Consider the following 24,640-nt stretch of genomic DNA (forward strand, 5'->3'; position numbering starts at 1 on the left):
AGGCAGGGTTGCCCATTATCTCCGTTGCTGCTCAATGCATATGCCGAGGAAATGATTAAAGAGGTATGGGAAGAACTGGATGTAGGAATGAAAGTCTTCAGGAAAAGGCTTTCTTTTCCGATTTTGTATCAATTCTACCTCCTCCCTCTCCCTCCTTCCCTATCTCCGCTCCCCTCTAGCCTCTTCTCTCCCTTTCCTCTCCCCCAACCATTCCTCTCACTCCTCCGCTTCTCATTCTCCCCTTCCCCTGGCCCCCTTCCCTTTCTCTCGCACCCCTCACCTCTACTATTCCAGCAGTCATTACTTCTCTATCTCTGATGAAGACGGAGCAGAATTCCATCAAACTGATCAAGAAATAATGTGTGAGTGATCTATTTATGTGTTCCTATATTGTTTGTTGCTGTCCAATTTATTATTCAACACTTCCATGTTACATCGACGAAATCATATATATATATATATATATATATATATATATATATATATATATATATATATATATATATATATATATATATATATATAATGTATAACACTTAGCACTAGTGGACACAGACAAAAACACAGAAACACACAAAAAAAGAGACTCACTATTTTTCGAATTGTATATGTATGTATACATATACATATATGTATGTATACATATACATATATCAGCATATATATACGTAAAAACAGCCAAAAGAAAGTGTTGGTACGAGTTCTGTGAGGAAGTTGAGGGTGATCCATGGGGCAGACGATACAAAATGGTCATGAACAAGATCAATATATATATATATATATATATACATATATATATATATACATATATACATACACACACACACAAACGCACACACATAAGGTGTTTCATGCTACCTATGAGACACATCGCAAAGAAATAAAAAGAGCCATAAAATCAGCCAAAAGAAAGTGTTGGTACGAGTTCTGTGAGGAAGTTGAGGGCGATCCATGGGGCAGACGATACAAAATGGTCATGAACAAGATCAAGCCCAGGAGTGTAACAAGTCCATCTAGTCTAGCCTTCCGCAATCAGGTTGAACACTTATTTCCAAAGCAGCAGGAGAGGGCGGCTGGAACAGGCTTGACAAGGTTCCAGGATACAGAAGAGGTACCTGAGGTTGGTGAAGCCAAACTGAGAGCGGCGGCTTGCAGAATAGTGCAAGGCAAATGCCCAGGACCTGACTGTGTGCGGGGTCTGGCCATAAAGGTAGCTGCTCTTAAAACTGTGGAACCATTCAGGGCAACACTTAGCCAGTGTCTGAGGGAAGGATACTTTCCGGTAATGTGGAGCAGGCAGAGGTTGGTACTTCTTCCGAAGGGAGATAAACCACCTGGAGAGCATTCCTCTTACCGACCGCTATGCATGCTCAACATAGCCGGTAAGCTTTTTGAGCAAATAATTTCCATTGGACTGGAGGCGGCTGTCGCACAAGCAGGGGGCTTCTGCGATAATCAGTTTGGTTTCAGGAAAGGTCGATCAACCATTGACGCTATGGGCCGCATTGTAAACCTGGCCAAGGATGCCATTAAGGGGAGTAGAAGCATAAGACGAATGTGTGCTATTATTTTGTTAGACATTGATAATGCCTTCAACTCGGCTAAATGGAGAGATGTAATGGAAGCATTGGAGTGCCTTAAAGTGCCACTGTTCCTGCGAAAGATAATCTCGTGCTATCTTTGTGACCAGACCCTAGTCTACAACACCGATGACAGCACACTCTCGTACAACATCACGGGAGGAGTGTGCCGCAGGGTTCTGTTCTGGGACCCTTGCTCTGGATCATCATATTTGATGGCTTGCTCAGACTGCAGTTCCAAGAGGCCTTCACTGATGATGCGGCACTGGTCGTGAGCGATAAGAGCGTGTAGGAGATTCGATACCTGGCGGATTGCTTCATTGATCAGGTGTCTGTTTGGCTAAAGGGCCATGGTTTGACTCTCGCAACAGAAAAAACGGAAGCGGCACCTGCAGCACGCACCAAGGACAGAAGCAATGTCACCTTCCTAGTGGAAGGAAAGGCAATATGAACAGTAGATGCGATAAGATATCTGGGGGTGACCCTTGATGGAAAGTTTCTATTCAAGGAGCACCTCCAGAAGGTGGGTTCAAAGGCATCAAAGGTGGCTGGAGTGTTGGCAGGAATTATGCCCAACATGCGGCGATTACTTGCTACTTTGGTTACTTCTGTGATTTTGAATGGGGCACCAGTATGGTCCGGTGCACTGATCAAGAATAGAAGTTATGGAGCAACCTGCCATCAAGCTTATAGGACGGTGGCCCTCAGGGTTGTATGAGCCTATCGCTCGGTATCCAGCATTGCCCTTTCCATGATTGGGGGACTTCCTCCGATAGATCTCATAGCAAAGGAACGCGCCAGGAGCTACCAAAGAATGCGGCGGAATGCGAGACCTGAGGAAGCTCGGTGGAGCAGCCGCAATTGATGGTCGTCAGCAATGATGGAGGTGTGCCAGCTAGGGTGGGATGCAGCCAAGGAGGGTCGACGGACTCATAGAATTTTCCCAGACATCTTTGCATGGATTGACAGAGGCCATGGCAATGTAACGTTCCAGCTCACCCAGGTACTTACCGGCCACGGAAACTTCCGCCGCTTTCTACATCACATTGGGGTGTATAGTAGCGCGGAGTGCTCCATCTGCCTTGGTGAGGACGAGGATGTGGAGCACGTCTTGTTTTGATGTTCAAGGTTCACCGAGGCAAGAGACGTGTTTCATAGCACATGGCAAGGTCCAATGACCCTGGAAGGTTTGGGGTCCTGTCTGCTTTGATCAGAGGCAGACTGGAATGCTGCGGTTACTTTCGCGACAACCTTAGTAGAGGAGCTGGGCTGCATCAGGCGATTTGAAGAAGGGAGAATCGCAGCAGCGTCATTGGAGGACTGAATCAACATCAGAAGTGGCCTAACAGGCATGACTGCCCTGCTGAAGTAATGCCTAACGGTGGTTTCCGGGGGGCGGGCACAAAAAAGAGTTGGGAGTTTAGTGGGTAGGCCGACGGATGGGCCCCTGGTGGCAACTGTGACCACCCTGGGAGAGTCCCACACACCACTAGTCCCGATGGCTCACGATGGTGCGTAAAGCATTCTCCAACTCTACGGGGGAAAAAAACACACACACACACACACACTTTGGCCAACAGGTCATTGAGGTGCTGTTTCACCCACCAAAGGAGTAAAAGACAACACACAAGAGAAAAGGACAATGGGTAAGCAATCATACAACATCATAGAGAATGGGAAGTGTGTTTACATGGCATGCATAGCCAGAAGAAAGAGATGAGCCACATTGGCCAAATACGGGTTCAAACATGCAATCCCACCTTATGGCAAACAAATATTCATTCTCATGGAAATAGAGTCGCACCCAATAGTGGTAGGACTGATTTTTTTACAAGAATTTTATTGACGATATACTTACATCGACTTAATAATCTTCAAAGTATGCTCCTTAAGCTGCTACACACTAAGTATAACGTTGCTCCCATTCCCCGTATGCCCGCTAGAAATTTTCTTTGGGGATGCCGTTGATGACCCTCGTCGAAGCCTCTTGAACGGCCTTTATCGAGTCAAAACGTCGTCCCTTGAGCTGTCTTTTCATCAGGGGGAAGAAGAAGAAGTCCGGTGGTGCCAGATCGGGAGAATAGGGCGGGTGCGGCAACATGGCAACGCCGTATTTGGCCAGGAGCTGTCTGATGACAAGCATGCCATGGCAGAATTTTCGGCACCATCTTGGCACACACCTTGCGCATGGCCAAATCCTGTGAAATAATGCGTTGGACGTTGGATGTAGACAGACCCAACTGGCCTGCAATTTCTTCACTGGTTAAGCGTCGGTCTGTGTTCAGCAATGCCCTCACTCTGTCCACATTCGTGTCGGTTCTTGCCGTCGACGGCCATCCGGAGCGATGGTCGTCTTCAACGAGCTCCCTACCCTCTTTAAACAACTTGTGCCACTCAAATACTGTGGAATGGCTTAAGGCAGTGTCCCCATAAGCCTGCTTGATCATATCGAGGGTCTTAGTTGCCGTCTTCCCGAGTTTCACACAAAACTTCACGGAATAACGTTCCTCTAAATTCAGATTCATTTTGTTTTTCAACGCGGACAAAAAACTTGCTTCACTAAAAACGGTGTCCTCACTCAACGACAGCCCACAGGCGATTGAGGTTGGTGTTGGTCTGTTGCTAAGAGCCCCCTCCACCTTACCCTACCAGGCAGACCCCCCTCCACCGCTCCGTTCGCGCCAGAGAAAATTAGTCCTACCACTTTTGGGTGCGACCCTGTAGATATAAGGAAAAGGGATGGTAATACGTAGAAAGGACAAAAACAGGAGAGGTGGGGAAGGGGGGATCAATCAGGGCACTTGGTGAAACATTAGACCTGCAGATCTCAGTGTATATTATGTTTCCTCAAAGCTCAAGTGGTTAGAGCATCCACCCGGCAAGTGGAAAGATCCAGAGTTCAAGTCCCGTACGAGGAAATATTTTTACTCTTGTCATCTGCTTAATTCCGCCTTCCCTACTTCTCCTGTGTTCGTCCTTTTTATGTGCTCCTATCCTATTTAAATATCCATTTCCATGTGAATGAGTATTTGTTCGCCATATGGCAGGATTTTGTATTTGAATGTGTATATATACATATGTATAATTTTCTTTGAATAAACCTTGTACATAATTTATTTTATTGGCACGGAATGCAGTGTGGTATTTTACATTAATTTAAATGGGAAGCATTATATCTCTTTAATAAGGGGTTTAATTATGAGTAAAATACCTGGGTGAATTATGCTCGTTGTCAGAGGCTCAACTGTGATTGCCTCTTTTTTCTTTCTCTAGATCTCACCGACTCTTCCGAGCCTTTTACATTCCTTGGCTCTCAGAAAGGTACTGCACGTATGCGTCATTTAACCTGCTGGAGTCCACCAGGTTTGGCCTCAAGGGTAGAGGCCATCGAGCCAGTGGAGGTTAGCTCCAAGTTCTCCTGCCAGCAAGAATCAAGGAAATAATTTGTATCCAGAGTGGTTTTCTTGGTGTGGATTGCATGGGGGATTGTTTTTAATTTAATTTTTTCAGTTCAATTTTGGGTGTAAATATAACCACTTCTTTGGATTAATGTTAGCAACAATGATATTTTGTGCATAGGTGAATGAAGAGCTTTAGTGTCTAGAAAAAGTGAGTGAATTGTCTTTCATTTTCATGAATGCTGTTAAGTTTATTCTTGGGCTAGATTGACCGCTAAGGTATAATGTAACTCAAGGTTAATTGGAAATTTCATCTTGGTAACTTAATACTTCAGTGAAACCAATGCTGCTTTTGCTAATGCTTTAGCAGTCTTTTCCATGGGGTGCCATGCTTTTTACGGATATTGTTTTTGTAATTTCGTTTTCTAGAAACAGTGGTTATATTTTGGAGGTCATAGATTTGATCATGATTTGGATGGACCAAACGCTCTCATTGAGGACCTTGATTTTGGTCGTGATGGATGACCCAAGTGCTCCCATTCCGATTGGCAAGTGCCTTTTGACATCCATGGATGAAATGTTCCTGACTGACACTGCAAGAACGAAAGCATGACTGGGGTTTCATCCAATGCTGCACTTTTTTCATGAGGCATTTGAAGTAATTTTGCGGTGAAATATTTGTGCAACCTGTTGTGAGGAGAAAGTTATTGAATGCAGTGTGGGAGGCTAGTTGATGTAGGTCCTGCAGAGGAATTGGGAGTTAGAGGGGCTGCCTCGTGGCACGTTTTGTTTGGCAGGCTGTGGGACAGAAATAGCATTGGCGACATATTAAATCTATTATACAAATTGAAATTGTGGGAATCATGACGATGTGACATCCATGTTGATGTTCTGGTAAGATTCAGCATTATGGATGAAATGCATCTCTTGTGCTTGTCATCTGACCCCTGCCGTTCTACTTCTGCTATTCCTCGTGAGAATGCTTCAGTTGAACTCAGCTCAAGCACATCTCTTTCGTTGCAAACACAAATTTCCCATCAACTATTGTTCTCTCTCTCTCTCTCTCTCCTAGTTCTTCAATATCTTCTGCTTTCTATTTTACTTATTTCCCAATAATCTAGTTATTTTTAAAGATAAATGTTGCGGATATAAAACTAGGGTACTCAGTTGAATGATGAGATGCCACCTTAAATAATGCGAAGACGAGGTATCATTTCCTTCAGAAATCCATTGTGTTGGTAACTTTTATGAATGTATTCTTTAGTATTTGATTGTGTTATGGGTAATATGTGTAATGAAACAAAGCTCAATTGTCGCATTCTCTATTGAAAGCACCTCAGTTATGATAAAAAGTTTTGAATACAATTGTGCATATTTCTTTGGGGGTAACGACAGTGAATCAAGTGATATTACTTATATGCATAATTGCAAATATCCATAATTTTCCATGTGTTACCCATATACTTTTAATGTCTTCTCTTGAGGTGTAATTAATTCAGGGATGAAAAGCGCTAAACGCCAAATTCTTTTTATTTTGGGATATTTGTGTAATAAGGGAAAAAATATTTTGAGGAGAAATATTTGTATACATATTCTGAATGAGTTCTGCACTGTTCAAGTCTACTTGAACCTCACAAACCTAGTCCAGCAGTTGAGCTAACCTTGGGCATTATGGTGATAAATAATATAATGTGATATTATTTTGAGTGCTTGAGTGGGAATGTCATTGTTAGATACAATTTATATTAATGTTTTCACAGTTTCATAATGTTTATTTACTTTTTTGTTAAATTTAAGATTTTCCTTATTTTCCTACTGTTTATTTTGTGCATTTTTGATGTGAAAAATTAATTTAAGATGTAAATATGTATGAAATATGGAAATTGAGCAAATGCACAGTATAGTTGTGGTGTAATTTATGCTGTGCACTCATAAGTGTTGTTACCTAACTACCCTAGGTTTACCACTTACACAATGGCATTGTACTGGTGAATATTTTAACTTGTTTTGGGGCCAAAGTAATTAAATGTGTAGCTTCCATGTCGGTACACTCTGTCTGAGCAATCTCTATTGATTTATGGGGAGAAATATGAAATAAACATGCATTCTTCGTATGCAAAAACTATTTTTTGTGGGAACACAGGGAATATCATTTTGGAGCCCAACTCTTGAGGACTTTGGCATGCCAATGCAGCCATTCCAGTTCTTTAGCAATAAGAAGTTTATTTTTATAATTTTTGAAATAGTATTTATTAATTAAAAGTGTAATTAGTGTTTTTCAAAATCGACAGACCGAGCTCCAAACAGCTTCCTCATTTGTTCTGGTCAATGTGTTAGTGTCATTGGAACTGGGGAGATGACATGAGTCTGATGTAGGCCAGCCGGTGTTGTTCTTTTGCTGGGGGCAACAGACTGAAACATTGCAAAAGTATGTGAAGAGTGTAGACCTTTTCCATATTTGTGATCGACAAAAGCATGAATTTTGTCAATCAGGTTTGTTTGCTGAATGAATGTCTATGGTGTAATATTTAATAATGCACTCCCTCATCATTTAATTCCATTCGTTGAATAGATGAGAATGGATTTTGATTTGATTAAACTACCATATCAAACCAATTAGAAGCTGGCTAATAGATGTAACCTGACTCCCAAGAGTAACACGGCCATATTTTGGAAAAAAACAATTTTTAAAGATTTTATGCTAAAGCAATCATTGGCAACTTGAAATATGCTATGCATTGTGTTTTTAAGGGGTAGCATGATAAGTAGTAGTATTTACAAGCATGTAAGTACGGTTTTTCAAGCATGTAATTAACTTTTCATGCCTTCATTCTGATGACTTGAGAATTTAGGAGTGTGCTGCAAATTTCTGCCGAGTCAATTTCTGTGACATGACAATGGGCAGCCACCCTATGATGAACAACAATTGAACCAGCCACAAAGGCCCCTGCCTCTCGAGAGTCTATTCTTTCAGCAACCATTCATGGGTATGTCATGGCTCTTGTCCCAGGAAAATGCCTAATGGGCTCCCATGGCCACCTTGACTTTAACTCTGCCGCATCATTCTTTCCCTTTGACACCGCTTCTCAAGACACTCTTGCATGATATAAAGGATGAATGCTGCTTCTTTGGGTCACTGCTACTCTCTTTCCATGTCATTCTACATAATATCCTATGCTAGAGATTGGTCCTGTAATCACATGTGACGCAAATCGAATTGTCATGAGCAATATTGATAGAATAGAGCTCTTACGGCTAGTAGTATTAAATGGATGAAAAACTCCAATAGCCGTAAACAGTTTACCTTTCTAAACAAAGTACAAATGAAATTAGTTGGCTAGTGCCACAAGTCAAGAAGGGGTAAAAAGGAGAGGATAAGACAGGTGAATGCGAATACGCGTATTTCGGCCACAAAGTAGCCCTCTTCAGCGTACTGAAGGGTAATCGTCACGACAACACAAGTTGAAGTGAGAAAGGGTAAGGGCAATCCGAAAAGAATATATAGTGTAACATATGGGGGGATGGGTGAAAAAGACAAGAGCCAATAGACAAGGCTGATGGTAGAGGAGTTTGAGAAGATAGGTTATGTAGTGAGGGGGAAGGGGAATTACACGATCAAGGAAATGACCATTGTGAAAAATCGGGGGGGGGGGTAAAGTGAAGGGGAAGCTTAGCACAACCGTTAAGCAAACGTTGGTGGAGGAGGGAGAAGTGAAAGGCAACCTACAGACAAATGACCGTTGGGGATGTGGGAAAAACGTTACAGAGGATGAAGGGAACACCTCAAAAACGGAGAATTGACAGTTTAGGGAAGGGAAAGGAAAAAGGATAAGAAGCACAAACGTTGAAGAGACTGTAGGTTTACAAAGAACTAAGGGCTATTTCAAATTTAACAGGGAGAAAAGCAAGGAATATGAAATAGGTCCTGTGTCACCGTTTAGGAGATTGTCTCTGTTTTTGAAAATTAAAATGCTCTCATAAGCGTCAAGTAAATTATTCGTAGTTTGTTTTAGGAGATTTAAATTGTCTTTTGTCATGTGGTGTCCTGTTTCAATTACATGCTGTGCCATACTGGTTTGTCTGGTTTATTGTGTTTGTAGTGGGCGTAGTGTTCTTTATATCTAGTAAGAATGTTTCTGCGTGTTTGGCCTATGTAAGAAGCTTGGCAAGTCCCACAGTTGATTTGGTAAATGCTAGACTTCTCTGTTGTAGGTGTTTTGTCTTTGGTGTTTCCTAGGAGCTTTTTAGTTTGCTGTTGTTGGTGTTGGAGATTTTCGTGATAACAGTCTTGAAAATTTTTTCGATACCTCTGTTTAGCTGAGGATAGAAGAGTAACTTAATGTATTTCTTTGTTGCATCTTTGTCGTGTGTGGTGGAAGTAGAGGTTAATTTTTTAAATTCGTGTTTCTTTAATATGTTGTCGATAAGTTATTCTTGGAAACCATTCCGTTTGGCAATATTTTTAATGTATTCTAATTCTTTATTGTAAGCCATGGTTTCCAAAGGGACATTTAACATTCTGTGTACCAGTAATCCAACGCTCTACCCACTGGACTACAATCTGCACCAATCAATAGTCATCAAAATAAAATTAATAAAAACTTCTTTCAAATTTATTGAAGAATAATGGATGTGTCTAATCTCTGTGATGCATATCTAATAAGATAGTGTTGAGAAATCAAAAGACTTTTCTGAGTCTCAAAATTAAGCAATGGGTAATTTTGTTCATTATGAACTGCGACAAGAAGCAATGGCTTATATTCGGGGAAATAGGGTGCATCCAAAATGCAGGTAGCTTTTTTAGCTGACGATTAAATCTTGAATTATTTATTTAAATCATTTCTCATGGAAAAAATCAGCATGGAACAGTATCTTCTTATTTATCTTGGGGGTTCATCCTGATTCGCTTGTTGATGTCTCAGTTTTGGGCGACTGAAGAGAGTCCGCCTTGGACCACCTCTCGCTGGAGGGGCAATTCAGCATTGCATTTCCTCGGCACTGGCAGATAGAAGGGAGCGCACCAACTCCCAGGTCTCAAATTCTTGTGGTGCTCAAAAAAGGGAGTGCTGCTCTCACTCAACTGATGCCAGGGTGATTGTTGCTTGTCGTGTGGATGATGAGCGACCACATTGGACTCGAAGGGGATCTATATTCCTCCACGGCTTATAATCTTCTGCTTTCTGGCATTCTAATACAATATGCATTTCATAATAGCCATGTTCTCTCTCTTTTAGTCTTTCCTTAATCTTATTTCCAGAAATATATTCAAAACTCTGTAAATGATGTTCATTTATATTTTGACTCATTTATCACCATTCCCATTCCAGGGTTCAATAATTGACCAATGGGCATTCTTTTGTTACCATATTTCGAGATGTTGAAACTATTGATGGAAATAATAAAAATTATTAGCCTAAATAATGCAGCCATTAGCATTTTTCCCTGGCTGCAAGGAGGTGGTGTTGAAAGATTTGGTTTCCAAAAAATGTTTACAGCAAGCATGGCAGGGAACCTACCAAACTGATATTATCAGGAAGTGTCAAATCCAGAAGATCGGGCTAAATGTGATGTGGACGTCATGGGAGCCTGTTGCATCGTAGCATGTGTGTGAAGCATTGCCCTAATGAGGCGGTGTCTATGTGTGACAGGAATTTATTTAATGATAATGCTGAGTTGCATTTTCAAAAAATTTTAAGTGGCTCCAAAAACTGTCTCTAGACAGCTTTCTAGTAAAAAATGAGGGATTTATGATAAATAAATAACTAATTATGTAAATTCTTTTTTGTTTTTACAAATTGAGTTTGCATTCAAGGTTGGGTCATTCTGAAATGGAAGATGATCTGCAATCCTAAACAATGTGTTTAAAAAAACCGGTTTCTGGCATCACTTGGTGGAAAATCTTCAAATTGAAATCAAAACTCTTAGCTTTTCCACGTGGAAAAATTTTTTTATTTACTGGATAGTAAAAGTAGTTTTTTATTTACTGAAGAGTAAATAAAAATATTTTTCCTTGTGGAAAAGCTAAGAGTTTCAATTTCCATATGTATATAAAATTTTCTTTGAATAAATCTTGCACATAATTTAATTTTTTGGCACGGAATGCATTAATGAATTTTGCAATAATTTATTTGGGAAAAATTGTTCTAATTTTCAAGAAAGATCATAGAGTGTGAATTATGCTTGTTGTATGTATAGTGTTCAACTGTGTGAAGTATCAATAATGTAGGCACTGAGGAAGTATTTACTGAGAGGTGCTGTATGTTTTTCTGATGCAATATTATTTATATTGATGCAATTAAATGTTGTTTTGGCATAGATAATCACCAAAAAATCAAACTAGGAACAGTAATAGGTTTTGAAGTGATAAAGTTTCTACCCATACTAGTTATGCTGCCCACTTTATGGTTGCACAATGCTATAGAAGGTCAACCCTGGTTTGTTCATTCGGAATTCCGAGGTCCCTTCGAAAAGATGCCGTCAAGGGCCCACTGTATATCATTTCAAGGAAGAGCCTCCTGGAAAAGTGCGCTAGGGACTTTTCTTGTACCCTTCACTCATTCTGCTTGGGGTGTCTGTATGCATCTGGGTTAGCGCATTGTTTTGTATTAGCAAAAATACTGTTGCCACCCAACTGTTTTCCCCTTTGCTTGTGCTCAACCAGCAGTGTTAGCATTCCCATTGGTGGCATGGAATATTTTACAATGAGTGAAATGCTTCTCAAGTGAAAGCTAAGTTTGAGCTCCATCTAGGTCCTAGAAAGGTTTCTCAAGAATGGATGGTTCACCTGCTGTTTGTGCGCCACCTATTGGTGCCCTGAGGACTCTTGTTCACCACTGGTTGGTGTAGGAGAGGCGCCATATATAACTGGTATGCTCAGAATCCAGAGGGGAGAGTGGGGGAGTTTAAGAGTCATTTGGTCTCTGCACATTACCACTGATGACTGGTCCATGGAAGTTTGGAGTGCATTTGCCGCACTCTCTGTTGCAGCCTAGCACTTATTTCAGGAGGAGTTTGGGGCAAAGGAGACTTTTGATAACTGTGATGAACTAAAATCTGAAGATAACGCAGCGTGTGTGTGCATGTTTATGTATTGTTGATGCAGCATTGATGTCCTGTACTCAAACTGGCTATAACCTTATGACCTAGAAGAAATATCAGTGATTGAAATGATGTTGTACTTAGATTCCACTTTTAACTTTCCGAGTCTATTGCCAAAGTGCATTTATGAAAATGGAAGGAAGTGTTGAAATCCAGTTTTAATGTCATCATTCCCTTTTGCAAAGTGAAATACATGGAGGATATTTCGATTCCAAGCACAGGACTGGTAAATTCTTTCACTCTATTGTTACTAATGAAATACAACGAGTCTTACAAAATTATAAATAATGTATAATGGCTGCAAAATAAAGACCAAATTCGAGGCTCTTTTATTTTATTGCATGTGTGAGTTCAATTGGGATATAATTTTCATTACTTTTGATTTCATGACTCAGAGACAGGCTGGTCATTTCTCAATGATGTACCTGCTGCTGGCCAAGTGAAAATAAAGTATATCTGTTTTCGTTAAAGTCTTTAAACATAATTGTTGCATAGAATGAAACTGGTTACTCTTTTCCCTTTGGGAGCACTCATTGTCATACTGATGGTCTCACTGTGCTCACCAAGGTAGGCCCTCCTCTCCCAACACAGTTCTTCTTTTGAAATGTGTGATCGTTCCCATTCTTGCCCAAAGTTCATGGTCAAATGCATGCTCACTGTTCAGCTTGTTTGTTAAATCCCATAGTTCCTTGATATCGGTTGTATTTTATGAGAATTATTACTTCCTTTCCTTATCTTCTGATTAATCTTCATCCCATTCCCACGTTTGCTTTGTAATGTGTTATACAATAACTGCAAGCCCTTGACTGATTGCATCTTCCTCAAATGTGATGTAGCTTGCTTAGCTTCCCATCTACTGTCATTCTTGCCCCTTGGGTGTCACGCATTCCATTGCCTCAGCTTGTGCATTGAAAGGCATGATGATGGACCAATACCCACTGCTCTCCTTGCACCTGTGCAGCCTGACACATGTGAAACCTTGGCACAAATTCCACCAGACTACTCCCAGCCATTCACGGTATGTACTTGAGTTTGCTTAATTTGCTCAACTTTGTCAAAAGCTTCCTTAGAATGAATGTAACAAACACAATCACCCCGACACGCAATATGTGTTCAGCATTACTTTCTATTCTTATAGCCTTCGTTACCATGGTGTCACTTGCTCCTTTCCAAATGTTAAATGGATCTTTAAATAAGAGTTCAATTTCCATCCTCTCTCAACTTTTGTTTATGCATTCAAGTGCGGAGTTTGCCCAGTGTGCAATTAACATGCTGCAGTCCTCACACATTGATGGACCTTTTTTTTTTGGTTCAAAATGGCATTTAATACTGCCTTGAAGTATTAAATTACCTTACATAAGTTGCCCATCGACTTTTTAGTGCCCCCAAACTAAAAATTTCGTTGGATTCTTCAGATGTGTTGGTTTTGATTACTGAAATCAATTTGGAATATTACCCTCTCTCCAAATCTTCCCAATTGCAGCTGTTGTCCCCTACTGCCATTCCACCACCAGGAGAAATAAACCATCACCTCCTCACCACCTTTCCATCAGTTCCTCTATAGCTCACTTCCCAATCAAATTTTCTCTCTTTTATCATGGATTTTAGACCTTTCCTTGAGTATGTCTTTTGCATAACATGTATGCCCCACATCAAGTACATTGGTAGTGACTTATTCAGGAAATAACTTAAATTTTGCTTTGGGAAGAGTAATAAATTCTGTCATGAATATTTGTTACTTAAAATTCTAATTGTTAGCTCCTAGAGTGCAGTATGTAATTGCTTATGAAACCAATAATATCTCCAATTATAGTTTCCAATTGTTCCAGGATCTTCCTGGTCTTTGGTTTAGGGATTTCAGGATTTAAGGGATCCATGGGATGTCTCGCTAAAAGTTATATTAATGCATCTGACATCACTTCTTAAGCATGCATATGTTCTGTATCTAATAATAACAATAGCTGTATTGGTCCTGAAGATATGAAAATACATGTGTAAGAAATACTATAGGACAGCAGATACAATATCAGTTTACCAGAATATAGCGACAAATTATGGGTTCAGAAATTCATCAGTTGTAAAAATGCAATCATCTAGGAAATGCTTTTTTTTATTTAAAATTAGAAAGCCTCTTTACACTTTTAATGGCTAAAGTTAAACTGTTAAATTACGTTCCTAATTGCCCAATTTTTAATTTAAAAAGATATTCAGTTTTTGAGCAATTCCCCCATGCCATGATGCCATATTTTAACCTACAATAAATATGGCCAAAATATACAGAGGTTACCGTTCCCCAATTTGTTAATTAAATCATTCTTCTGACTAGGTAGTTGTCAGAGGCTGCTGATGATGAGAGAGAGTCGATACGAGTCTCCCAAGTTAATGTTTCATTGATAAAAAGTTCAAGAAACTTGGTATCTATGGCACATCTCAAGCTGCGGTCAACAAATTTGACATACAGCTATGGTCAATTCTTTTTTGGAAGGGATGAAAAAGAAATAAAGAAGATTAATTCTTATTTATAATCAATATGCTCAAGTCGCACCAATACTCCTTGTTAAAGACAGCATTTCGAGCTAAATTTGTGACATAACCCTTCTATTTTAGGCCCAAGAACAGAACCTTGGGGAACACCCCCAGCTACCTCCTGATGAGAGGATGAATATTTCATCACTTAACCACTTGAAATGATTACTGCCGGAGTTCTGTCGGTGAGGAAGGATCTTATCAAATCATTTGCCTCACTTCTCAATCCATAGAGGTAGATTTTGTTCAACAGAATTTCTTCATCAATTGAGTCAAAATCCTTCTTAAGATCATAAAAAATAAGCATTTTATTGATGTGACAATCAATGCTATCCGGAACTGAATTAATAAATTTATAAAATGCCAACTCTTCTGAGCATCCTATGATGAAGCCAAATTGACAATTGATGAAATACTATTTTTTTACAGGAAATGTCATTATCCTTTTTGAAACGACAGTTTCTAATATTTTGGAAAAGACTGAAAGCTTTGATATTGGATGATAATTGTCCATCGTTTGATTCTCCCATTCTTGCTTAATGGGGTAACCACTGCCTTTTTTAGTTCGTCAGGAAGTGTTCCAGTGGACAGAGAGGCATTACTAATTAGTTGATTGGAGCTAAAAGGTGATTTTGGCAACCCCTGTCAACAGTGAGCATGGAACCACATCCCATCCAGCTGAATGATTATCACTAATTTGCAAATAATTAATTTTATTTCCTTTTCACAGGTTGGATAGAGGTAAGTGTTATTGAGCACTGAAGTAACTTAGCTGGAAATATTTTTGCGTAGGTGGATTGAGGGCAAATTCCTTGTATAGAATTTAGGAAGTGGTCTTTAAAATTAGTGGCTATTGCATTGGGTTCAGTGACCTATATATTGTGGTGGAGAGTAGAACCAATTGATTTACTTTTATGCAATTGACCACGGTTATTAATGGTTAAACTCCAGGCTGTTTTGGTTTTGTTATACAATGAAAGTATTGAATTGACATTAAACTCTTTTTGTTTTAATGATTAAATTTGAATGGAATATTTTATGACCAACATATTGTTGCCCAATATCTTTATCCTTGGTAGTTACGAATAGCGTTCATGGGTATTTTAATTCCTGGGAGATTACTATTAACCGAAGCTTTCCTTTGAGCCCTTTTAGGTTTAATTGCTTGTTAAAGGAATAAGCCATTGAGAGGAGTAATAATTTTGCCCAAGAAGTTGTTACATTTTTCGTTAACTGAATGGGAGCTGTAAACTATTTCCCAATTAGTCTTTTGTGGGGCCGTTGGAAATCCTTCAATGGAATCTGGGTTAAAGTACCTTTTTTTAAGGAGAATTTTTCTATTATTTATGGCTTTTGAGGCAACTGGTGTAGTAATAGAGGCTATTAAAGCTTTAGTTTGATCAGAAAAATGAGAGTCAATCATTATACCTTAGTGAAGGTCAAATTGGTGAAAAGGTTGTCAAAGATGAATGCAGAGTGATATATTTCTTTGGCTGGAAGAAAAACTTTTTTTGTTGAGAAATGTTCACAGTTATCATGTTCATGTTATCACCTTGGCTCGAGTCGATATTATAATCTCCATATAGGATCAAGTTGTTTGTTTCATGGGCAGATTTTTCTAGTACCTTGATAAAATCATCTGAAAAGAATGAATAATTAGCAGTAGGCAACCATATATGTTCCCACCACATAAATATTGTTCTTTTCTATAAGAAGGTCCAATACAGAGGATGGGTAGCCCAGGGGTAGAGCATTGGACAACTAACTGGAGGGCCCAGGTTCAATTCCCAGGCAAGTCTCTCTGGGTACCCTCAGCTCCACCCAAGCTATGTGTGATTTTACAGGTACCAGATCTTCCTGGGAAACCATAGCAGGGGAAGGAACTGGCCCCCCTTCCCTGATGTGAGAATTTCACATGCAATTGGGCTTAGTACTGGGTGAACTCTACCTGGTTGATTTTGGGTTGATTAGTGTGTTTTATGGTTTTGGAAGGGAGCCATATGTGAGGATTACAGAGCAATAAGTATGATTTTGCATATGACTGAAGCAGTTCTGTGGATCATTAGTAAGAGGATGGAGAGCAGAGCAAATGATAACTTAGGTGATGATCAGTTGGGCTTCAGGAAGGGAGAGGGATGCATGATGTCATAGCAGTAATGAGGTCTCTGATAGAGAGGAACATCAAATAAAATAAGCAAGCGTGTTTCGAGAAGGAATATAGATTCAGCAGAGATTGATATAATAATAGAGTGAACCGAGTAAAATTAATTCATGAATTAAAGAAAATAAGTTTTGATTAGAATGATAAGAGATCTTTCTGAAGCATGTACATGTCTTAGACTGCTCAAATGCGAGCACTGGATGAAGTCTGGATGGGAAGCATTAGGAAGAGGAGTAAGACATTGGTGTCCATAAATGGCGATACTGTTTAATTTATGTATAATTGGAGGAAATGGTTAAAGTGGGATAGGAAGAGCTGGAGATAGGAATGAAATTCAGGGACAATTCATGAAATCAGTTGGAAAATAGGTTATTTAATATTCAAATTAATCTTTACCCTACACTTCTTTACAGTATTAGCAGTGGTGCTAAACGTGAATGATGGTAATTGTAGAAAGAAAAGGGAAACTTGCGGATTAAAAATTATTTCATCAGAAGTACACCAAGCTCATCCCATCAGCTGCTGTTGTCTAAAACAAAGGAATTGCTCCTCCCATATTTTAATCTTCTGTAAATATAGAAGTACTGAATTTGCTGGACTACAAATAATATGGGGGATCGGGATGGTGTGGTGGCTAACATACTGACTTTCCACCGAGAGGGCCCGGGTTTGCATTCTGGAGACAAAAAATATTTTTAGTGGTGTCTCAATCCGTTCTTGAAGTGCTTTGGAGAGAGCACTTTGAGTGAGTACGACTTCCCTCGAATGGTACGTTAAATTGTGGACCCCTTGGTGCATTTCAAATAAAGTAGGCTAATGCCAACGCAGGGTTTCTCTACACCCTTCCTCCTTTCCCATTCATCCCTAATGGGGCGAATGACCTTAGCTGTTGGTCACTTCCCCTAAAACTACTACAAATAATACCGTGATACATGTTTTTACCGTGGACATTTAGCTGGTAATTCATTATTTGTTCATCTTCAAGAAAGACATTTTTGATATTTTTTGTAGTTGAAGTTTAAATAGCACAAATCACAGTGAGATGCCCTAAATAATCATTAAAATTTTAAATTTAAACTTACGTTGCATTGAACTTGCATTCTGATTCAGGCTATGAAATACGTTTTGTAAAGTACAGCAACATTTGAAAGATACGTGAGGGAGATGATGTTGGCTCTCTGACACTTTAATTTCATTAGCTATTGTGAAAAACTGATCAACAAGATGCAATACTTCAATAAAATTAGAGTCTTTTATTAAATCATCATAGGACAAATTCCTATAATTGTTTTATGTGCATGAGATATTGGGATTTCAGTTAATATGATAGAATGTACATTCTCTTTCATAGTAAAAAATGATGCTGCATTCTACTGGTAGTGCCCATGCATGCATGTTTGAAAGGTCAACATCCCCACTTATCATATCATCATGCCATATTGGTTGTATTTCTCTAATTATTAGCAAAGGCTCTAGAAATTATTTTTGGCAGGAAGAGGTAGGTATAGAAAATAATTTCCCCTATGCTTAGCAAATAAATGAATCCCAAGTGATAGGCAGCAGACTTCATATATCTATACACATTGTATATAGGTAACCTTTGTCCATTCTAATGCACACACACCAGCTTAACTGGTCAGTTAACCTGCTACAACTTAGCCACAGATTTGCAAATAAATAATTTACAAGCTAGCTCTTGTAAATTTAGATTCTTCCCTCACTTGTGCATTAAACAGTCTATGAAAGCGTATTATTACAATTTTAATGCATGAATATTTTATTAGCGGAAAGATACATGAGGGATAATATTGGGAGGAATTAATATCAGCATAATATTCCTACAAAACAATGAATTACAAACAAATTAAATTTTACAAACATATTTAAATGAAAGAAGTTGATAATTCAACAGGAGCTTTATTACTAAGTTACTTCTTTCATTTAAATATATTGTGTAAATTCCATGAAGTTACACCAAAGCCTACATATTTTACAAACAGAATATTTATAGTACATTTACATGGATATTTGAAACTCAAAGCCTAAGAAGTAATGATAGGCATGTAACTAACTCAATTATTGGTATGACACATTAATTGAATACAGCCCTTTCATGATTTTTACAGAACATTTTAACAACAAAGAACGAATAAGATTATAATGTGGAACAAAATTCTATTATTTATTTACTGGAGCTGATTTAAGAAGGCGTGGTGAATTTTCTGAGTTAATTTGAATGTTTTTAAAGTTGAAACGTTGCCTCTGCATAGTCCTACAGTTTTTGCATTTGTCTCCACTTTCATTTAAGAAAGAATTATGTTGATGCCTATAAAACCACCTCAACCGACTATGAAACCTATATAAATTTTAGTCACTAAGTTTATTTTTTATGCATGCGCAAAACTATCAAATTTCCCGGAAAAGAAGTTTACACAAAGATGAACATATTTCTTTGTTTGGTACTTTTCAGGACTGAGAGCATCGTATTTTTAAGTAATTCCGTTTACTCCTAATCGCGCCTATTTTCCCGTAATGCCACCGTGGTTGTATCCATGCTTTGTGTGCTTGTTAAATCTTATTTCTGTAAGTAAGCATTACGGGATATAACCTTCAAGCGCGTACTATTGTGTTCGGAGAGTGTTAGTATTTAGAAATGCCCATAGCAATAGTATAACTATTAATTAAAAATAGCAATTTTCCACAAAATTAATTTTTTTTTTTAATTAATCATGATATTCCACCATATCACGCCTGAAACGTCTCTTTTTAATAGTATAACTGTCTAAACTCAAGCAAATGGGTTATCATTGGTCGTTTCCCAAACCTAGACACAGTGAGTCACCATTTCACTACATTGAAAAAGCTAAAAAAGTATTGAAAACAACAAATTTAGAAAATGTCGAAAAAAACTAATACTGTGATAAAAATTCAAATGATATTTATCTTAAATTAAATGACATGATACCTTTAGCTATAAAGGTGCGCCTAAATATAATTGAACAAAACAAGTCAAAGCATATATAAAAATAATAACCGAGAAACTACCCCAGAGTAAAATACTATAAAACACGATAAATATAAAAATTATTTATAAGATATATTATCTGAACCAATAAAGGAAAGGGTAAAAAAACGGATAGCCTGTAAAGAGTAAATAAAGTCCGATGAATGAAAATAAATACGAAAGAAGTCCCGAAATTTGCCAAAGAGATTAAACTAAAAGACATTAATTGAATTTTTTAAGAAAAAACTACCAAATGAATTGTAAAGTGACCTCCAAATTTCGCAAAAACTCTGATGTAGGTTTTGCGACTAAACAACATTTTTGTGCGAGCTATCTAAATCGTCAGAATACTGTTAGCCGTGCATCTGTTAATGCCATATTCTCAGCTACATATGTAGATAGATGGCCGTTCTACTTCGCAGGGTGTCCAAACTCAATCTGCCTTTCCATTAGGCGCCTTACTTACATTTAGGAATCCTCCTAAAAGCATGCACGCCCTAATGCCTAATCAGTTTGGACGCATCTTTACTACGCGCGCACGTTCGGGCGACGTTCGCACGCTTCAAGAACCCTCTGGCATTCGCGGCTCCCGCTTCGAACTGGAAGGAGTTCAAACAAATGGCTGCAGGTTGCGCGCAAGCACTGCGCGTTGCGACGGCGCAAGAGGGGAAGGAGGGAGGTAGAGAGAGACTTCCCTTCCCTGTCTCCCCCCCCCAATCCCGTCATCACAACTTGTGCGGACTACTTGGCGAGTGGTTAACCCACAGGTCCGCTTCAGTTGGTCGACTTCGTCCCATGACGTTGCTTACTTCAGAGCTCCGTCTCTTCTCGATTGCCCCTCGGGGTCGTGTTGTGCCCCTTCCAAGTCTCCATTGAGATCCAAGGCGTGACCGAGGGTGTTTTGTGATATTTGTTGTGAGTGTGTGTGTATTTGATAGTGTTGTGGTCACCCGATCGCCCCGTCTCGTCGCTATGGTGATGGCGGGGTGCGGTGCCCTCGTGTCGCTCGTCCTCGCGGCCGTCGCGGGCCGGACCCTTGCCGTCGTGGACTTCTGCGACGTCCACACCTTCGAGACGGACGCCTCGCACCTGCAGTTCACCAAAGAGCTGTGCGACTGGGAGTACGCACTTGCTGGGAAGTTTAAGAGCCTCCACTGCTGCGCCAAGGGCTACCGCAGCATCGAATGGTGAGCCACACGAACGACACTCGGGGTGGAGTAATTTACACTATTTTTGGGGAGGAGGCAACCGACACCTGATTCATGCCATGAATGTGTGGGCAAGGGGGTTTAATGTTCAATGGGGTTAGAGAGAAATACGCGGCGTCGGAATTAGACCACTCTTACCGAATTCAAGGCGCCAAGGGGTCTACAGTTCTGACGTCCCATGCGACGGACGGCGCACTCTACTCGGAAGTGCTCTCTAACTAAGTGCACCTAAAATTAGTGATTGGAAAATTACCGAAAAATCCGGCCCCTGCCGGGATTCGAACCCGGATCCCCCCTGGATGGGAAGCACCAGTAAGCATGCACATAAGCTTCCGCTGCCCAAGGCATTTCACCACGCCCGCCGTCATCTGTTCGTCGCATGGGGCGACCGACCCCCGGGGCCGAGACCGTGGTCCAGTGTGTGCGGTCGCATTCGAAGCAATTGTGTCGTATCTGCCTGTCCCTTTTATCTCAGTTACGTTAAAGACACTTCCATGGAAAACCGCTCCTATTTCGTATTACTTAGTTCATTAGAATACGTTTTTAAACTAACTCTCATTCGTTTAAAAGTTACCTTGCTCAAAATTGGTACTATTTCTGTACTGTTACATACTGTTTCCTCTGATCAATAAAGGAAACTTAGTATTCACAGAAAGTATGGGGTTAATAGCCATGGGGAAATATTTTTCGTCTTCGGCAGAACGTTTACAATGTGCAAATGTTAATAAATAACCTTTAATGGCTTAGGTTGTTCATTAATAAATTTATAATATAATGCCAAAACTTCGAGTGAGGGCCGACTGACTTCCAGCGATGGTTGTTCAGTTCAATGTTCTGTTTTCCCCCATTTCCTTTCTCTAAATTGCGCCTAACATCAGACTATCGCGCCAGCTACTCCGTTCGTGCTGCCTTTTTGAGTTACGCTGGCGTTGTGTGAATGAGCCTTGAATGCGTCTTGATTCGCCCTGCGAGTAGGTGAATTTTGCTTCTCTGTCATTATACCTCCATGCAGCAACCTCAGATTATTTGCGAACGACGCGGAACACGAGTGTGAGCAGGAACACAAGCGTGAAAGGTCTACCAGGGGATTTAGGCTTGGAGCCACTTGAAATACGAACAGAACAAGCGAAATTTAAACTTTAAGAAAGTTTCAGAACAAAAGAGATTAATAATGATACAGAGGGTATTATTATGGGCCTACAATATTTCGGTAAAAATTCTCAGACCAAAGATATAAGATAAGGGAGATAGATTTCAGTACAGATAGATACAAATACTCGTTCTTTCCTCGGACAGTCGGGAATTATAATAGTAATAAAACAAATTGGTAATAGAAATACTAAAGGCATTAGAATTATTAGCGAGGACAAGATTGAACTCAGCGCAGATATCTGGTACATTCGTAGGTGCATGTGTTTTGTGCGTTAGTTGTTAGTGTATGTAAATGAAAAAGAAACACTTTGTTCCAATCCACCACTTTATTACAGGTACGACTAGTTTCGACGCTACGGCGTCATCCTCGGGTACCTGAGGATGACGCCGTAGCGTCGAAACTAGTCGTACCTGTAATAAAGTGGTGGATTGGAACAAAGTGTTTCTTTTTCATTTATTAAAATGAACTTCCACAAAGTTGAGGCTGAAACTATTGAACTAGTTAGTGTATGTATTTGAATGTGTGTAAATTAAAACGGGTTTTGCATGAATATGAGTGTGTACGCGTCAGTGGGTGTGACTTGGCATGCATTTCTTAGTTTTGCAAGTGGGTTTATTGTTTTACGGGTGGCTAGCCTACACCCCCCGCCACACGCCTTTGCGGGGCATTGCGTGCGCTTGGACTTCTACTTCTACTTCTTCTACTTAATACCCCGCAAGCCGCCGCAAGGGCGTGTGGCGGGGGGGTGCTAGGACACCACCCGTAATTTAGAAAAGAAAAAAAAAACCGCATGCAATAACCACAAAATCATATATAAAAAAAACATGGCATACATTCATGCATGAACACTTACACCCCACACACATGCAAACACTCAAACTACCAACTAACATACACATGCACCTGAAAGTATACCTAACATCTCTATAGTGTTTAATTTTGTTCCGACTTGTAAATTCAACGTTTTTAATATTTCTAAAGTGACTTCGGTTTCTTGCTATTATGATTACTGATTGTTCGGGGAAAGAATGAGTATTTGTACCTATCTGTCTTGGAATCTATCTCCCTTAGTTTATCTTTGTGGTCTGATCTACCTAAGTAGTGTGGGGCCATTATAATTCCTTCAGTGTCAAATTTAAACTCGTTTGTTCTGAACCTTTCTAAAAGTCTAAGCCTCGCTTGTTCTCTCCCCACTTCAAGTGGTTCCCAGCCTAAATCCCCTAAGAGACCTGTCACACTTGTGTTTTTATCATAACAATTTTTAACGAATCTAGCGGATTTTCTCTGGACTTTATCTAATTCTTTTTGCCAAATTTTCTCCCACGGATCCCAAATACTTGCGGCATATTCCAAATGAGGTCTAACTAGAGCAAAATAACACCTCTCTTTAACTTTTTCATTACATTTCCCCACCACCCGTTTTATGAAGCCAAGTTTCTTTAAAGCTGATCCGCATATTGTCCTGATATGTGCTCCCCATGAAAGGCGTGGTGTTAGAACAACCCCCAAATATTTAACTTGATTTGCCGTAGTCAATACTGAACCCTCTATTTTGTAGTTTATATCCTGTTCCTCGCTTCCTTTATTCCAAAATTTCAAAACTGCACATTTATCTATATTAAGTGTTAATCCCCATTTATTGCACCATTCCGAGATATTGTCTAAGTCTCTAGAGAGTAGCTCGCGATCTAGTTGGCTCCTTATTTCCCTGTATATCACCGTGTCGTCAGCAAATAACCTTAGATTGCTACTAACGTGTGTGCTTAAGTCATTTATGTATATTAAGAACAGAAGAGGCCCTATTACACTTCCCTGGGGGACGCCCGAAGTAACATCTCTCTCCGTTGAGCACAACCCATCTATGACTACTATTTGTTTGCGGTTTGACAAGAAGTCTCTAATCCAATTAATTATTTTCTCATTGATCCCATAGTATTTAAGTTTATGTAACAATTTATTGTGTGGGACTTTGTCGAAGGCTTTTTTGAAATCCAGGAATACTGCATCGACTTGTGTGTTGTTTTCTCCCGATCTAAGTATATCGTGAATGAAGAGACCAAGTTGTGTTTCGCAAGATCTGCTTTTCCTAAATCCGTGCTGGTTGTGGATTAGTATTTTTCTATTATCAAGAAATCTCATAATGTTAGTGACAATAATGTGTTCCAATATTTTACAAGAGATCGATGTTAAAGAAATGGGTCGGTAATTGGTTGGTTTATCCCTATCGCCGCCTTTATAGATGGGAGTTATATGGGCTAGCTTCCAGTCGCGAGGCACTGAGCCTTCTTCTATCGATTTTAGAAAAACAATATGTAAAAATGGGGCAATGTCGTCAGCTAATTCCTTTAATATTCTAGCAGGTATTTCTTCCGGACCAGGTGCCTTGTGTGCTTTGATACTACGGAGCAGATGTACCATTCCCTGCTTGGTCAGTGTAAGATCGCTCATGTGTTCCCCGGGTGGGTGTGGAGGATCGTTTGGTGCGTTTGTGTTTTTGTTGTAGACGCTCTGG

The 24,640-nt window shown here is 39.7% G+C and overlaps 2 protein-coding genes across 5 annotated transcripts in view; both read left to right on the forward strand.

The window, feature by feature from the left end:
- Window positions 1-7,103, forward strand: part of Alg9 (alpha-1,2-mannosyltransferase Alg9) — a 60,625-nt gene extending 53,522 nt beyond the window's left edge. For all 3 annotated transcript variants that reach the window (XM_071586926.1, XM_071586927.1, XM_071586928.1), the window contains one exon: window positions 4,854-7,103. In XM_071586926.1, the coding sequence (XP_071443027.1) occupies window positions 4,854-4,986 (133 nt within the window). In that variant the 3' untranslated portion in view covers window positions 4,987-7,103. The remainder of the gene's footprint in view (window positions 1-4,853) is intronic.
- A 13,396-nt stretch (window positions 7,104-20,499) lies between these two features.
- LOC139689860 (uncharacterized) overlaps window positions 20,500-24,640 on the forward strand; it is a 119,259-nt gene continuing 115,118 nt past the window's right edge. For both annotated transcript variants that reach the window (XM_071586956.1, XM_071586957.1), the window contains exon 1: window positions 20,500-20,954. In XM_071586956.1, coding sequence (XP_071443057.1) covers window positions 20,740-20,954 — 215 coding nt within the window. In that variant the 5' untranslated portion in view covers window positions 20,500-20,739. The remainder of the gene's footprint in view (window positions 20,955-24,640) is intronic.

This window comes from Hetaerina americana, unplaced genomic scaffold (assembly GCF_022747635.1).
Source record: "Hetaerina americana unplaced genomic scaffold, ioHetAmer1.1.p SCAF_28, whole genome shotgun sequence".
NCBI lineage: Eukaryota > Metazoa > Arthropoda > Insecta > Odonata > Calopterygidae > Hetaerina > Hetaerina americana.